The sequence below is a fragment of the Gordionus sp. m RMFG-2023 genome, chromosome 2, assembly GCF_954871325.1.
Source record: "Gordionus sp. m RMFG-2023 chromosome 2, tfGorSpeb1-WG-v2, whole genome shotgun sequence".
Classification (NCBI taxonomy): domain Eukaryota; kingdom Metazoa; phylum Nematomorpha; class Gordioida; order Chordodea; family Parachordodidae; genus Gordionus; species Gordionus sp. m RMFG-2023.
Window position 1 is genome coordinate 59,890,677 of NC_088776.1, and position 19,193 is coordinate 59,909,869.

The following is a 19,193-nucleotide window of genomic DNA, read 5'->3' on the forward strand; positions in this document are numbered from 1 at the left end:
CACTTTAAGATAAAATTACATATTCTATTATATTTCGTGAAGTTTATATTACAATAATTTATATATAAAATTAGCTTTATATATTACTTTAGAATGTTAAGTTGAATTAAGAAAGTGATCAAATAATAGAAACGAAAAAAAGTAAAAAAATTTTTATTTAATCTATATTCGAATATTGTGCAATGAACATTTTGAATTGTAATCATATTAGAAATATGTTTAATAACATCATTCCCTATAAAACATAATTGAGCCATATCTAGTATCTTATCTGTATACAATTTAATATACGTTCAAGATTCTCTTGTCAAATTGTGGCCTAGAGAAAGGAATGGCAAAAAGTAGAAATCCAGTGAATAAATTGATAAGGAGCAGACTCTCGTTAGAAAATATATTGAATGATTTTCTAATTAATAAATATCTTTTTATTATATTTAATCACTTTAATTTTTTAGGTTATGCAATATTTTGCTGCTTCCCTCACTTAAAATCTTAGGTAATGAATAATACGAGCATGGGAAATTATGCCCCATCCCCACTGTATCTTATTTACCAAGCTAAAAGGACTTGATAATCTAAATTTTGCTAACCCTTGGTAGAATATCTATGCCAAAAGGCAATATATAAAATATGGCACCCGTACTTTATTATATATACCTATTTTCACGATTTCTCGTTATATTATAGACAAAATAAAATATGTCGGATAAAAAATAATATCACAGCCATTCATAATTTTTCAAATGAAGAAAAAAATAATTTGTTTATAAAATTTAATTAAAAAATTTGAGTCTTTTACACAATAATACCTAATTTTAAAAATAATTCGTAAATGTAATCATACATTATTATGTTATCATAAATTTAATTATTCATTCCTCCTCGTCATCAAAATCATCTTCATCCAAATCATCGTCAGATTTGTCCACTGCTTCGTCATCATCAAAATCTTCCATCTCTTCAGAATCGTTCGTTGAGTCAGCATCTTCGTCGTCCAATTCAGGTTTCTTTTCCAGTTTTTTAATCGCCTTCTTATTTTTGGGGACGGCATTTTTGTTGGTGGCTTAAAGAATAAATGATGTACAAAAAATATAAATCTTTAGGTTATGGCATGTCTTGGTTCGTCTTATTTTTTGAAACTTATATTATTTTTTTACTCCAGTCTATTGAAGATTTTAAACTAGTGCATCATATTCTCTTATAAGAGTGAAGTAAAAAAAATAGCCTCTTTCCTATTATTCTGCTTAGAGGAGAAAACTATATAGACGGCCAAGTAGATTTCGATGACCAATATTTAGCTATATTTGAAAAATATCGGATTGGGCCAATAGTCTTTTTTTATTGTTTTGGGTCATTTTAATGATTATAATATATAATTATATTTATTTTTATTTATTTTATAAATAATTTCTTAATAATAAATTAATGAAAGATAATATACAATTTCTTTGTCGTAATATTTTTTAAAAAAAATAGTTAAAATTTTTACACTATTTATTGTTATATTATCTGCAAAAAAAAGAAAAGGATTTTAAATAGATAACAAAAATAAATTACGTTTTTCGGTCTTCTTCTTGTTTCCTGTTTCCGGGTTTTGTTTTTTTGACGTTAGTTCACCACTTTTTTCGGGTTGGCGTTCAATTTTGGGCTTGGTTAGGGCGTAAGTTACGTATACGGGCCTACCGCTAACAATTTTCCCGTGGCATTCTCGGAAAGCGTTTTCGGCTTCTTCGGGATTCGGATAAGTGACAAAAGCAAATCTAAAACCAAGAAAAATGTTTAAAAAAAATGAGATAATTTAATGAAAATAAAAGAAATTACGAAGAATAATATGAAGTTAATATTAAATATTAAGCAATTTTAGTATATTATTTTCTTCGTTCTTGTTATTGAATTTGGTTTACATAAATCAGAAAAATTATGTTTTATAAATATTAACTTGAAGCTCCCTTTTCCTTTATCGAATTTTAGGACGTTTATACTGGAAGAACTTGTAAATAATCTTTTCAGAATTTCTTTAGTTGCGTCCTTACCAAACCCAGTAACATATAGGGTCTTTGGATCATACGGTCCTTAAATATTAAATTTAATACATTTAAATTAAGTGACAGTAAATAAATACTTCTCTTCTTTTTTAAAATTGAACCTTCAACCCTTTTAGTCTGCAATGTTTTCATGCAATTCGGTTTATATTATGGAAGTGAGTTACAAATTTTGATAATAAATTATATGAAGTAATTGATATAGATGATTATTGCAGTCTCTGCTACAAATTAATTCTAGCTCTTTATGTAATCTAATCTACTATAACCTTTGATTAAACAAACAGCTTAACTATCTCGTAGATTTCTTACCGATATTACATGTGGGATCAAGGCCGATATTTACCGTTCCTAAATAATCTGATCTGGAGTAATTTTATACATAATTTCCTAATAAATAATAATTAAATGGATTAAAAAATCGAAAAATAATTTTTTTAAAATTATTTAATGATCCTCATTCAAGTCATAAACATAGCCCATATTTTAAATCATTCGTTTTGGGTCAATAGAAGATATTCAATTACTTTTTTTTCTTATGATATTAGTTAAACCAAATATCGGATCGGTTTTGAAACGAATACCGGGTAGTGTCAGATAAGAGAGTGTTGAACCGATTTTTATAAACGGCTCCCTCAATATTTTAACCGGAAAAGTATCGCCGAAGCTCCTCGAGATATGGTTAATAGATGTCCAAACCTTTGTGTCATCTTTGAGCAAATCTTTCGAGCTCGCGTAATATTTTTCTGGATAAAACATTGAGTCAGCAGTTTTTAGAAATCGGCTCAAAACGAGCCGTTTAACGGCACTAGACAAAAATTGAATCACTTGATAGATATGGTTTGTCGAGTGGCACCTTCCTCTCACTTTTATCCCCGCAATAATCGAAGGTTACGTCCTTGGTGCCCAGTTTTTTGTTTTTTAGGGATTTAACAGCTTTCACGCAGGTTGCCTCATCCTCGAATTCGATGAAGGCTCTCCTTTCATTGTAAATGACATAAATATATAATACATGAGAGACACATCAAATAACATTCGGCGTCAGGATGGTACTAGAAAGAATCTGTCAAGCGTCAGCTGGTAATTTAAGATTTAATGAATACTCAAAAAATTGATAATTAGCTTTCACAAATTTGAAAAAAAAGGTCATTGTAAAAAATTTCTAAACTGATAAAAAAGTTAAAAAGAAAGAAAGGGATTTAGAATCCCCCTATTTTAAATCCTTAACCGACGACCATTTTTAAATTTAAATTATCTGATTTGATTGGAAATGTATTCCAGATTATGTAGAGTACATACATAACTTACAGGGATGTACCGATATTTTTTATCGGATCGAGCCGATATTTCACTCATTTTAAAATATCGGTTATCGGCCAATATCATAAAATTTACAAATTCGATATAAAATGGCGTCTTTAACAAAAATATAAAATTTTTAAAAATAGTTATATCTAAAATCATTTACTTTTATAAATAAAATCGAAATCCATTCTTATGTATATTTTTTTTAAAATAATAATTAATAAACATTCTGCCATATTGCTATTTTTTTTTGCGCATTCTGTTTATAAAAGTGTGCGATTATCTCTTCAAAATCTGTTTTTAGTGAAGCAGGTGATAGAGAAATAGGAAATTTTGGTATTTCTAAAAAGAAATCTTCGATATTCAATGTTAAATATTTATTTCAAATTTCATATATATTTGTTTATTACTTATTATGTATATAGATTAATGTTATTACTTATTATATAAGAGATTTAACAATAAAAATATTTTATATACTTTTAGAATTGCAATCGAATTGAATATAAACTATAACTGATCAATATAATGCATTTAAATGACATAAGTTATGGTATAGTTAAGTTATAGTTGCTATACTAATAAAAAGTATATTAAAATTAAAACCACTGGTATCTTTACAGAATACAAAATTAGATATAATATCGGATCGGTAATCGGTATCAATTTAATATTAAGAATATTGGCGGCTTCCAAAAAATGGTATCGGTACACCCCCTAGTATTTGGGAAATTATTACATAAACGTCTATAAATTTTCTTATATTTTAGATGAGCCGACTTTTGTAGATAGCCGAAAGGGGAAAACATTGCTCTTTTTTTAAATTTTTTTTTACCGATATAATGTCATATACAGGTATAAAACTTACTACCGTTGTCTAGGAGCTGAGTGTATGGTAGTGCTTCATTAATCAATTTATCATCTTATACCAAATTTATTTCTATGGACGGGACGTTTTACATGTGTCCAAGCTTTGTTAACCAAATATATACCATCCACATTATGTATAATCAAACTATGATACCTATTTTATACGCACTTCTTCCAGATAAAAGGAGGGAGTCATATATTGAGCTATTTCAAATACTAGTATATAGTACATTAAATGGTATCCATTTTTTGCCAGATATTGCACAATAATGAAGTAGGAGCAATATCTGCTCTACAATTTGTATTTCAGAATAATTTAGTTAAGGGTGGTTTAAATTGTATATAGGTGTAACATAATTTATTTCTAGGCTGGTTCTTCCACTTTATGTAAGCCGTTCGGCGTAAAGCTCAGCATTTAGGCTGGTAAAGCAATATTAAGAAGAGTCTAATGTGTAACACCATTGTTCGAAGGATGAGTGTACTTCCTTTATGCAAGAGAAGACATTGAAGTAGTCCTTGATTCGTGCATAGATTTGGTACTGGAAGGAGTGAATGTATATTAGGGATCATCGTTCGATTATACATAATATGGTTAATATATATATTTAGCTAATAAAGCGCTGACACGTGTAAAACGTCCCGTCCATATACATGAATTTGGTATAAGATGATGATAAATTGAGTAACGTGGCAGAACTAAATATAATTAGTTTGTTATTGTTATTTTTTTTATTAACAAATTATCACCACCGAACGTTGTTATCAGGTCAGTGGTCGATACAATAGAGTCATTGCTAAGGGGGATTATTTGGCCTAGTTTGTTTTAAAACACGGCTAATTGATACTTTTGACCGAAATAAATGGTGTTAGGGCCCCAGAATATAATACGGTCTCACCCTTAGATGTAAATTTGTATGTGTTAAGTATTTCGACTATTGATGAAATATTTTTTAATGCTATTTAAAATAATTACTAAATTCGTAAAACGCGTGCTTAATTAATAATATAATTTGTAATTATGTACCTAAAATTTATTGTAATTTCACCCTTAAGATACATATTTGTATTAAGTATTTTAACTATTCATGAAATATTTTAATGCTATTTAAAACAATTATTATATTTGTAAAACGTATGCTTACTAGAATTATTGTTAATTATATATATGTTGTATTCCATATCAAATCAACTGAAGATTCAACCCGATCCCCTTCGATTTTTTTTAAATTTGTATGATGGCAGTATATACACTAACTGGTAAAAATATAAAATTTTAATTCTCGACTCAGCTTACTTCATGAGATATGGCCATCTTTAGAAACGCGGAAATTCCAAAATACACTATATTTAATATTAAATATCACAAAAAGTAATTAAGCTAAAGACATGATTTAAATTTTATTAAATAGCTCTTTAATATGACATAAAAGCATTCATTTTATTGAAAAAAAGTCTATTACCAAAAAACCGGAAATGGCTATAAAATAAAAATTGATGTTTTTTTTTAATTTTTTTTTACAGATACACATTTTACTTCTTAATATTTGCACAAAATCCTAGATTGGGACGAGTACTGGGTCAATAGTTATTACACTTTAAATATAAGTAGTATGGCTTAAATCCTATATTATATCATATATAAAATAATTATTTTTTTTTAAAGGTGGACAATATATGTGAATAATAGCATTAAAACTAAAATCCTAAAAAATCTGATTATTATGCATTTATTAAATATTAAAAAACTCAAAACAACATTTACCAAATTGTATTGTATTATTTAAAAACGCATAAAACCAAGTAGAATAATTCCAAATGACGTTGCAAAAGTAATAGAATTTTATAATTCTGTGAAAACAGCAGACTTACAGGTATGAATAATTTTATATCAATGAAAGTTAATGGAAAAAAGAACCAAGTGCAAAAGAGATTAGTTTTATGTAATATAAAAGAATTATTTACCAATTTTAAAGAAATAAACAGTAATATAAAGATAGGTTTTAGCAAGTTTGCTATCATGAAACCAAAAAACTATATTTTAGCAGGCGGGTCTGAAACGCACACAATGTGCATTGCACATTTCATCAAAATTTAAGTTAATTATAATTGGTGGTAAATTAGATAAGTTAACTGCAAACAGCATAACTTTCCATTTCCTCCCTTAAAAGTGTCATAAATAAGTCAATTGTTGGGGAGATAAAGGCGGCAAGACATATATGTAATAATTTTTGAAAATAATAATGATAGTTGCTTGTAGATATATATGTATTCGCGTGTATTATAATAATTAAATTTAGCCAGTTCATTGAGAAACTGTATTTTAATTTTTTTTTATATTTTATTTTTAGATGTAAGAATTAAATTTAGCAAGTTCATTGTGAAAAAACTGTATTTTAATTTTTTTTTTATATTTTATTTTTAGATGTAAGAATTAAATTTAGCAAGTTCATTATGAAACTGTATTTCTGCGCTTCGCTATAAAAGGGAAGCGAAATATTGTAAAATTCATTCATATATTTTTTTTATTTAAAAATTCAAGATGTTTTTGTTTCCGAAATTATAATTTGCTGATTTGAATAAAGTTGAAATTAATCTAATTTTGTGTTAAATCATTTTGGGAAAGATATCAATCGAATAAGAAAAAAACTGAGTAAGCATACGGACAACATGATAGTTCGCTATTTAAATTTACGTCTTATCATGATGATGATGAAGATTATTTTCCTATTTCGTATTATGATAATACTAGATAATACGTCTCATCATGATGATGATGAAGATTATTTTCCTATTTGGTATTATGATAATACTAGATAATAACTATAAACTTACTGACTCATCATATACAGGTATTGATCTATCTTGGTTTAAAATTGCCAAAACTGACCCCCCCTGAATGATCCTATATGACTTACAAGGTCTTACATTCCTGATGACTATCCTATCAATTATCAGTATTCTGTCCTCATAGCAATAAAAATGGCATTGTGGGTCATTCAATTCGAGTATGACGATAAAATATCATCATTGGAGAATCGTATTATAACTGATGATATCACTGCCTCTTTCTTAAACTTAACAGAGTTAAAACATTTACTCTTTAGCATTTTTTTTACGTTCTTTATAGTTTATCTTTGTATTTTTGAGCAGGATATTTACTATAATCCATACAGAATTACAGACCTATATATCTCTTATAATTATAAACAAAAAACACCTATTGATGTCTTCATGGATGCCATTTGTAAGATTAATTTATTATCCACAGTATCGGGCAATCAAACGTATTTAGTCCAACATTCTTCTAAAACATCTCATATCTTACTGAGAGAATCGATCCTCAATTATCAAAATTATGTCTAAAGGATTACTTTCTATACTAAAGGAACGTGTTCTTTTGACTCCTTTGGATACTCCTGTGGAATACAACAAAGCTATCAAACTTGAATTATATCAATATGACATTATGACCCCTGATCTTAACGTCAAATGATTACCCAAAGAAACCCAAATTTATATTGAACGTTACGGATATCATAAATTTTTACTGACACCCTACGTTATCATAACCGAGATTAGGACCATGGATGTAAAGCCTTTTAAAATGTTTTTAGATTGTATATCATTACCAACTATCACTCATCGTTACAGTATAACACCGCTAAAGAGTTCTGACCCTTTTGTATCGAATTATCATGAAGCATTCTGCGAAACGTTTTACGGATTAATCTATAATCAAGATAAAGAAATAAATGAAATTTTACAAGCTTATGACAATGTTATAACAACAATATATAAATTGATTTCTTCCAGCTTGACTGTTTTTTCTTGTCACGACAAAGATGAATACTTATAAAATGATTTAACACAAAATTGGATTAATTTAAACTTTATTAAAATCAGCAAATTATAATTTTGGAAAAAAAAACATTTGAATTTTTAAATAAAAAAAATATATGAATGAATTTTACAATATTTCGCTTCCCTTTTATAGGGAAGCGCAGAAATACAGTTTCATAATGAACTTGCTAAATTTAATTCTTACATCTAAAAATAAAATATCAAAAAAGAATTAAAATACAGTTTCATAATGAACTTGCTAAATTTAATTCTTACATCTAAAAATAAAATATAAAAAAAAATTAAAATACAGTTCCACAATGAACTTGCTAAATTTAATTCTTATATCTAAAAATAAAATATTTAAAAAAATTAAAATACAGTTTCACAATTAACTGGCTAAATTTAATTATTATAAAATATTACACGCGAATACATATATATCTACAAGCAACTATCATTATTATTTTCGAATATTATTACATATGTCTTGCCACCTTTCTCTCCCCAATAATTGACTTATTTATGAAACTTTTAAGAGAGGAAATGCAAAGTTATGCTGTTTGCAGTTAACTTATCTAATATACCACCAATTATAATTAACTTAAATTTTGATGAAATGTGCAATGCACATTGTATGCGTTTCAGACCCGCCTGCTAAAATATAGTTTTTTGGTCGCATGATAGCAAACTTGCTAAAACCTATCTTTATATTACTGTTTATTACTTTAAAATTGGTAAATAATTCTTTTATATTAGATAAAACTAGCACTTGGTTCTTTTTTCCATTAACTTTCATTGATATAAAATTATTCATACCATCAGAATTATAAAATTCTATTACTTTATTTGCAACGTCATTCGGAATTATTCTACTTGATTTTATGCGTTTTTAAATAATACAATACAATTTGGTAAATGTTATTTGAGTAATCAGATTTTTTAGGATTTTAGTTTTAATGCTATTATTCACATATTTTGTCCACCTTTCTTAAAAAAATAATTATTTTATATTTGGTATAATATAGGATTTAAGCCATACTACTTATATTTAAAGTGTAATAACTATTGACCCAGTACTAGTCCCAATCTAGGATTTTGTACAAATATTAAGAAGTATAATGTGTATCTGTAAAAAAAAATTAAAAGAAAAAAACGAGCTATTTTTATTTTACAGCCATTTCCGGTTTTTGGCAATAGACTTTTTTTCAATATATAAATTTTATATCATATTAAAGGGCTATTCTAGAGCTATTTAATAAAATTCATATTGTGTTTCTAGCTTAATTACCTTTTGAGATATTTAAAATTAAATATAGTGTATTTTGGAATTTTCGCGTTTCTAAAGATGGCCATATCTCATGAATTAAGCCAATTTGAAAAGTAAAATTTTAAAACTTTATTAGTTAGCGTATATACTACCAACATACAAATTTTTAAAAAAATCGATGAGCGTCGGGTTTAGAATCGACTTTTTTTGGTTGATTTAATATGGAATACAACATATATATATATATTAAAATATATTATATTATTGCCCTTAGATTCGTATTAAGTATTAGATATGATTTGTTGTCAATAATTATTATTTTTAGTGGTTTTTCTTAGCGATTTAGAACGGGAATTATTAGAAAATAAAGGAAAAATATTCAATTTACTTGCGATATTTTATTTATTTTTTAACAAAAAAATAGAATTATTTTAAGAGTAGTTAAAAAATGTGGGTAATGGCTCAATTGAAGAAAAAAATTTTAATTGGATGAAACGCATTAAAAATTAAACAAGCAGGAGTGCAGATTAAAGAGTTGAGATATATGGGTTGGGGGAACCTGACAAGGTCATGCAAAATTATAAATAAACAAATATAAACGAATAGAAATTTAAATAAATCAGCTGTTTGAAAGGGCAATTTTCTTAGGTTTTGGACCATAATAAAAAATAAATCTTGATATTATTTCACAGCAAAGAAAAAGGGAATCTGAAAGTACTTCAATGAGTCACTTACAACTTAGGGTGTTGTTAAAAAGCCCGATTAGGGTCCATTTTTAAAAAGGGCCCTATTAAGATTTTCGCCAAAATAATATTATGTAAATCTGTGAGCAAAATTTCGAGGCTTACATAAAATTATTTTGGCTAAAATCTTAATCGGGTCATTTTTCGGGCTTTTAATCATTGCCCATATTTTAAATGTGTTTGCCTTGGCCATGTGAAACGAAAAATTTTCCATGTTTCCTCGTTCTGTCCAAATAGTTTTACTGTTAGTTATTTATTTGGCACACAAAGTATTGATTCTTTATTGCAAGGGTTCGAAGGATAGATGATAAATATATATTTTTTTTTTAAATCAATGTGTCAGATGGGAGAAAAATATGAGGATAGGCGGGCACACACATCTCTATTTTTGAAGATTTTAAATCCATCACACCTTGAGAAGTATTATATAAGCGCATGTTGTATATATGTAAAAACTTTTGGCGTTTATTGAATTGCACGTGGGTGATGTCGGGATGCAGCTTCATAAAATCGTCCGTCGCCACGTGATCTAGAATATCCGCCGCTTTCACGAAGAGAGTTCTTTTGTTCTTCTCGACTTTAGGTTAAATAAATATATATGTATCATAGCAAGATTCGGTGCTTGTTGAAAAAGAAAATCAATTTAGCTCAACTTTAAACCCTTTGAGTTATTTTTTTTTGTAGCTTCACTTTATAGCAATTTCAAATCGCGTGAACTTTTTTTCATTTATTAATTATACAAAACCATTATGATAATGCCATATATAAAAAAAAATATATATAGAAAATTTGTTAACCTATTCTTTCCATAACCATGGCCAGCACGTCTTCGGGTAGTGGACTGGTTTCTATGTCTAGATATTTTTTTTACATATAATATATATATGTAGGGCTGTGTAGAAATTAAATATAGGATCGGCACCGATATTTAGCTTCCAAAAATATAAAGGATCGGGCCTATACCTGTAAAAAACCGATCCAATCTTTTTATATTTCCCTTTTTTGTTATTTTATGTTATGTATATTTATTTTACATAATTAAAATATTTTTTTTATCTATTATAATATATTGTAGAAATAAAAAAATTAAATTAAATGCATAATTCAATTTTTTGCGTAAAATAATTTCTTAATTACATTTGGTTCAAAGGGGGGTTGTGAAAAATAAGTATATATATCCGATCAGAAAAATATGTGGATCGACACAGCTCTAATGGAGAGGATTTCATTTTAAGTATTGTTTACTTATATAAAAAAGTGTTTATAATGCTGCAAAGTAAATTATCCGAAATCTTATTAGTGTTGTACTATGCCAGGCCTGAATTTCAAAAAAAAACCAAGTTGGGTGGGAAACATTAGTAAAAAAAAAATTGATGCAAGATCTAGATAAGTTCCAATACCAAGTTGGGTCTAAAATTTTGCCAATTGCGCACACCCGTCAACTACTTATACCATATTCAAAAAAACAATTGTAAAAGTGTAAGTAACCTTTAGCTGGGGAAGTCTTTATATTCTTATTTTTCTCCTTCGTTATCTTCTCATTCATTTCATCATCTTTAGTAGTGTCTTTTTTCTCAATTTCAGTCGTTTTATTTTCATTTTCTTTGATAGCGATTTTTTTCTCGATTTCAATCGTTTTTTTATTTTCATTCGGCTTTCGCTTTTTAACCACCTGCTTTTTCGGAATCACTGCGATGCAATATTTTTTGGGTGAAAAAAGGATTAAAAATAATACTATTACAAATTATACTGTAAGAAGAAAATAAAATATTTTCAAATCAATGACATATATAATACCTAGACTGACGATTCATTCGTTAAAAAGTGTACATCAATGCAAATCAGCTGGAGACGCCATCTTGGTTACACTAATCATTATTTTAATTTTAAACGAGAGCCTAATTTATTTCCTATATCTGATGCAAACTTTATTAAAGAATTACCGGATCATCGAGATAATAAGGAAGCAAGTTATCAATTTAAATTGTAGCTTTTAACATGAGAATAATTACTATTACGTGTTAGCAAAATGGCGGGTCCAGCTGATTTGCTTTTAACGACGCTTAAAAATGCATTTTAATGAATGAATGGTCAGTCTAGTTATTATGTATGTCTTTGCAAATACAAGATTATCATTAAAAAAAACATATTATCTCTAAAATAAACTTATTTCATCATATTATTCCTGGAAAATCTTGTCCTTCATATAAATCTTAACGAAAAAAATGCTTTAGATTATAAGCATCGAATATCTTGGGGGGGGGGGTATGTAAAACAGCACTCAAACCGATTTGTTAAAACGGGCAACTCAATATTTTGGTCAGAAAAATATTTGCCTAAACCTAGAGATTTCGCTAATAGATGTCCACCTTTCATGGCACCTTTTATGATAAGAATTTTCGAGCTTGCATGATATTTTTCTAAGGATATATTGAGTTATCCGCTTTTTAAAAAAATAGGCTTCAGTAATTCACCCATCATTTTTTCGTATCAACAAACCAGAAAAGGGTAATAAAAAAAGCGAATATAACAGCAGCCCGGCTATTTAACTTCGACTAAACGACGTAAAAAAAGGGTTAAAGAAAAGAAGAAAAAAAGGTGGAAAGGAATACGAAAAATAACGATGCCAACAAACAACTTTAAAACGAAACCGTTCAAAAAAGTTGTTTATCCTGCTTAACAAGTCTCGAACCGCGACACAGCCTTAGGAATGGGATTTTAAAAAATCAATCAATTACTTCTATACATTAAAGGTTTATTTTTATTCCCCCCCCTCCCGATTTAAAATATTTTTAATATCTCACAATTTATGGGATCTTTAATAGTTATTATTTCTACCTTTTCGGTTTATGGAACGGGTAATACTTAAAAGAATCATTCGCTATTCGATTAGTATTTGTCGAATACTAATAACGAAACTATTCGTATTCGAAATAACACGAATATTCTATTCGGTTCATATATTATGTGGTACATTTAACGGGTAATAAGAAGTATAAAATAACTTAAAATTTCGTTTATATTTCCACAAAAAAAATATTACGAACGTTTCTGAAATTTTTTGTACACATAAATGTTCAGTATAGTAAGGATAAGTGTACGCTAAAAATAAAAATTTCTATTGGGGTGTAAAAATATGCTTGCTATTTTATATATATTTTTTTTTGCAAAATATCGCAATCCTAGAATGCACTCAAAAACATGTCTCGAGCTAACCAATTCAACTGCCCTAAAGAGAATGCATAATATAAACAACAGGTTCAAATATTCTATTTCCTCATTAATACTATCATTATAGAATTGGATTTATTTATGGCCTGCACGTAAAATTTTTAAACCCGAATTTAGTCCAAATTTGTTGTTTTAGGCCCAAATCAGCTTTGGGCTAACTTGCAGTGCTCTATATAGGGATACTTATCGACGTTACTTTACAATATGGAAATTCGACAATTCCGATTAAAAAAATTACTAACAATTTTCTTTTAATCCCCCTTATAATCACGTCCGATAACGGTTCTTTTTAGACAATAACATTCTAAATTTTAAATAAAAATCTGACAAAATTAGGCATCTTACCAACGAGGTCAAAATAAAATTTGTTTCTTTTTTTGGAACACAATTATTAAATCTATAATTAAATATACATCCCCTTAAAAATTGGATCTTTTTAAATGTTAACTTAATCGACTTTTCATTATCATGTAATTTTATTAGTGCTGTAAACGTTACTACAAAAAAAGAAACGCGTTACCGTTACTCGTTACCATTTTACAAAAGGAACGCGCGTTACCGACTTTTCAAAAAAAGTAACGGGCTAATCGTTACTTAAAAAAATTTAATGTTATATATAATGCAAATATATATTTATTTTTTTCCGACAATATATAATAAAATAAAACTATACAAAAAGAACATATAAGATGAGATCTTTTTATAATAAAAATATCATATATAATTATAATATGAATAAAATTAAACAAAAATAATATATTATAAGATAGCATCTTTATTTAACAATTTTTTATTTATTTTTAACAATTGATTTTCAAAATTTTGATCAGATAAACATGAGCGTTTAGTACTCAACACAGCTTTTGCCATGCTAAACACACGTTCAATTGGTGCAGAGAATGGGAGAATGGTGTTATATTTAATAAACAAAAATTTGAATTTAGGGAATTTATTAAAAATATTTAAGGAAATATCTTTATTTTGAAAAAAGCTTGAAAGATCATCTTCACAGAGATCTTCATTCATTTCCTCATCAAAAAATTTTTATCATTATATGAAAATATTCTAGTGTGTGTTGGATAAAGGAACTTTTATCTATGGCTTCCAGGATTGAATCAATAAGCGGCTTACAAAACTTAGAATTATTTAAAGCCAAGTTTTGATATTATAATGGTTATAATGGGAGTGAGATATCCCAAATGCATATTTTCTTCGCTCTCTAAAATTGAAAGAGCCGTAGCTATCGGTTCCATAACCTATAAAAACATATATATACATATATTTTCACTAACCATACAATATTCATCTATGAACGACTTGTCGTTATCTGAAAATCTCTGTAATCCAGATTTGTTGCAAGATTCATCAAATTTTTGGTAATTTGCCTTAATAAGACTATTTATTAATTTTACAGTTATAGAAAGTGTTATAACAGGTTTAATCAAATATCTACCCATATTTTCCTTAAAAATGGTTGCAGTTAGAAGATTACTCATGTTTATTCCTCAAAAGCTTACATTTAGAAAATGTAATTTTTAAAATGGTTTTATAATTGACATTGTTGAGTGCCTTTTCAGTGTCAATACATAAGATTTAAAGTGTGTGCCGAACAGGAATGATGCTTAGGTAAGTATACAATACTATCATTAATATTTTGATCTTCAAATAGATCAAATAATGGCAGAGGAACTATTTCATCATCCGATTTCTCTCCTTGTTTACTCTATAAATTTTTAATAAATATATTTTATAATTATTTTTACTTGAGAGCTTTTAAATAATTTTTAGCATTATAATAAAATTACAATATGATTATAATATGTTCTTTTAATATTAAAATTTTTATATGCAAATAATAAATTCTTAGTCATAATATTTATGTTTTTTTTATAAAGGTATTGAATTTGCAAAAAAAGTTATTTATATTTTGATAATATAGTCAGTTGTATTAGTTATAAATATAATTTATATTTTTTTTAAAATACTATTAAGAGTAACAAGAATACTTATTTTATTGTAATCTTATTTTTTTAAAAATATTTATGTATAATAAATTTTTAATATAATAATCTGTATAAAATTTATACATTTCAAATTTATTTTATTGTGTACTATCATTTAAAATAAATACATGGTTAAATAATAAGATGCTATATATATGGTATTTTAATAATAAAATTTATAATAAAATTTATTTTTTAAAATTATTTCATGATTAAGTTTTTATATGTTAAAAATCATTTCATGATTAAGTTTTTATATGTTTAAAATAATTATATATTAATTCATTCTTTACTTCAAATGTTTTTTTAAGTTTGAGCTACTTGACATTGACGTTGAAATATTTGCGAATTTACATTTACAAAGTGTAGACTTAACACCATTAATTTTATTAATTGGTTTAAAATATAATTCAAATTGGGGCCAGGGAAGGGTTAAATCTTCTTCATCTGAAGAAGTAATTATTATGGACATAATATTCTTTTAAAATAAATTATAAATTAAATAATAATATCATTATATTTACTTTGAATTTTGATTGAATATTAATTTCGACTGATAATTTAACAACTAGAATTTTAAAAAAAATGTTGGAAGTGGTTGATATGAATTAAAACTCGCCTTAAATTATTAATATTAAGAATTAAAAAATAAATAAAAGTAATTTTATAATACAATAAAATATGTTTTTCTTTTTATTGATATTTTTTAAGAAAAAATATAAAGTAACAAGTAAAGTAACGTTTTGTGTTACCGTTACTCAAAAAAAGAAACGCGTTACCATTACATGAAGGTAACAAATGGCGTTACTTTTTTGACGTTACTTCACAGCACTAAATTTTATAAATAATTTTTATACAATTTTTTTTTTCTTTCTTAAAATAAAACCAAAAAATTGGTGTTGTTAAAAAGTTCCAATTCGGGTAGTTCCTTCAAAACGGCCTGATTAAGATTTTAGCTAAAATAATATTAGGTAAGCATCAAGATTTGGCCAAAGATGTTTGTTTAAGTATTTCTGCAAGCCATGATCAAAAATCTTTGGACTTACGTAATGTTATTTTGGGTTATAACCGAGCCGTTTTTTTAAAAATAAACCCGAATCATGCTTTACTAACTGCACAACAAAACGCAAAAAGATAATAGGAACCAAAGGGAAAAGATGAAGGTAAAATATATCTAATATATATAATTTGTAAATTACCGTCATCCTTGTCTGAACCTTTATTCACTATCTTTAATGGTTGTTGTCCTTTTTTACTTAAATTCTTAGATTTTGTTTTTTTGATTTTTATGTCCTTTTCGTAGTCACTAGCTAAATCATCTAAATCGTGAAAATCGCTATCTTTATTTATATATAAAATATATACAAAAAAAAATTATTTTTGAAAAAAATGTAAAATTTTTAAAAGTGAAATATGGTTGTTCGAAAAATATCGAATTAATATAAGAGTAAAAAAAACAAAAACACGAAAAAAACAGTGCTTGTTGTTTTTTTTTCCAGAAAAAGTTTATTTTTAGTGCACATTAGGCTTTTTTTGGCCATTTCCAAGCTGATTTCTATTTAATAAACTTTATTTTGTCAATTGAAGATAAAAAATAATTTCAAAACTCCTGATACATATGTATTTTTTTTTAATATGTGAGGATAACAAACCTCATTGGTACACATGACATTGTAAGAATTAGAAAAATAAAAATATGACAGATAAAAAAATACTAGAATAAAATACTAAATTCCAAGATTATAAAAGATTTAAAAAAATAAAGATTGTAAAATAAATATAAGAAAAATAGACAAAATTAATATTAAGTTGATAAATTTAGTGGCTAAAGTTTTTAGTCAAATTACAATTTAAAAACATTAAGAGAACTTTTTTGTTAAACAAAGCTAAATTATATTGATTTTAAAAATGGCTAACTCAAGATTTAAGCTAAAAGTAAATTTTCCAAGCTTTAAATTTTGCACAAATAGAAGAATGGTTTGGACAAGTATTGGTAAAATTTTATAGCCTTTTAGAATTAATTTCTATCAAGCTCTTTAATAACATTATATTCAAAATAAACCTTTATATTTTAAATGAAATTATTTACTTTTGGAAAATATAAAAATATATATTTCATGAAAGTTAGTTGTTTTTTAAATCTTATAATATAGGTACTAATAATGGCAAATAAAAATTAATCTAAATTGGGTCAGTGAAAATTTTATAGATTAATACCTTGTTAATAAATGGGAATGACTCATAATTATTAATAATGAGTATATTAAATAATAAATTTAAATAATTTTTAGAATCAATTACAGATTTAAACATACCAATTTCTTCAGATTCCATTTCTTCAGCTTCCCTATCAATTATTGAATCAACATCTGAATCTTCATCTTCCTATATTAATTTAAATAATTTTAAATGCATAAAATATATACTTTGAGTCTTTTGTTGTTATATTTTTTAGGAGTGTTTTTACTCTTATTTCCATTATGAATTGAAATATTTTTCTTAATTGATTTCTTTTGAGATGAACCATTTTTTAGGATTGATTTCTTCGGAGATGGACCATTTTTTTGTAATTTATTATTAGGGCTATTATTTTGCTTATTTGCAAAAATTTTAGATTTTTTTTGAGGTAAACTATTTGGAGTTTTAGATTTCATGTTTCTAGCTTTAGGAGTTTGATTAAATCCACGATTTTCAAAATTTTGATTAGATTTATTTAAGGACTTAGGAGTTTTCTAAATGGTAATATATTAATTTAATCAAATAAATAACATTTACCATGTCGAAATTTTAGGATTCCGGTTTTATAATTTATACGAATACACGACAAAATAATTAATTATAACACAAAATGGACACTACCAAGTAAAACGAGGATGAAAATCCAAAACAAAGGATGAATGATCAGTGATGAATGTGGTGCATTAATTTATCATAAAAATCAAAAAAAAAATTCCGCTCTCCCATGCTACCGGCCGACCTGCTTCTGGTTTTATAGCTTAATCGCTGATTCTGGATTCACTCCTTAATTTGTCAATCTTCATGTTTTTATGATCCTGACTTAAATTGAGGATCGAGATCGTGATCATTTATTTTAACATTCGATCCCGATCCTTTTAAAAATTCACTTTTTACTTAAAATAAAATAAAAATTGTGAAAATTAAATAAATTAATTATTTTAAAAAAATATATCTATCTACATTATATTTTATCAGCTTGCATTTCACCATATAAATGAACATGGAAGCTAAAAATTTGATATGATAAATAAAACGCGAAAATATTTTCTAATAATAAACATGTGCGTGGGAAGGCGTTCTACGGATACATGAAACGTTATTTTTGTGATATTAAGTGGAGGCGATTTGGAATTTCTATCTCGATGGATTACTGTTTTAAGGATTTGGAACTTCCGTTTCGATGGATTTGGAATTTCCATTCATGGATTTTAATTTTTGTTTTTTTGGATTTGGAACTACTGTTTTAAGGATTTGGAACTTCTGTTTCGATTGATTTGGAATTTCCATTCATGGATTTCAATTTCTGTTTTTTTGGATTAGGAACTTCTGTTTCGATGGATTTGGAATTTTTGTTTATGGATTTGGAATTTCTGTTCATGTTGAGTTTCTGTTTAGATGGATTTGGAACTTCTGTTTCGATGGGTTTGGAACTTCTGGAAGCTTTTGAATTTCTGTTTCTATGGATTTGGAACTTCTGTAATTATAATGACAAATATATTATCAATTTTTATTTCCTGTATATATATATATTATCAGAATTCATAAATGTTCTATAATATTATGGAAATTTTTTGCGGAAAAATTTTTATAAATTTAAATCAGATAATGAAGGTTTAATTTATATTTAAATTTACGCCGCAAACCATTTCAT

General features: G+C 26.5%; 1 protein-coding gene across 1 annotated transcript; it reads right to left on the bottom strand.

The window, feature by feature from the left end:
• Positions 1 to 705: 705 nt before the first annotated feature.
• LOC135923856 (nucleolin-like) lies at positions 706 to 18,114 on the bottom strand. Its single transcript, XM_065458832.1, has 11 exons — positions 18,080 to 18,114; positions 17,731 to 18,036; positions 17,620 to 17,689; positions 16,504 to 16,644; positions 11,559 to 11,759; positions 10,868 to 10,924; positions 10,527 to 10,647; positions 2,871 to 3,022; positions 1,940 to 2,072; positions 1,558 to 1,760; positions 706 to 1,063 (listed from the first exon to the last, which is right to left on the bottom strand). Exons 1-11 carry the CDS (start codon positions 18,080 to 18,082, stop codon positions 873 to 875), a joined length of 1,578 nt encoding a protein of 525 aa, XP_065314904.1. The 5' UTR covers positions 18,083 to 18,114; the 3' UTR covers positions 706 to 872.
• Between the last annotated feature and the right edge of the window lie 1,079 nt (positions 18,115 to 19,193).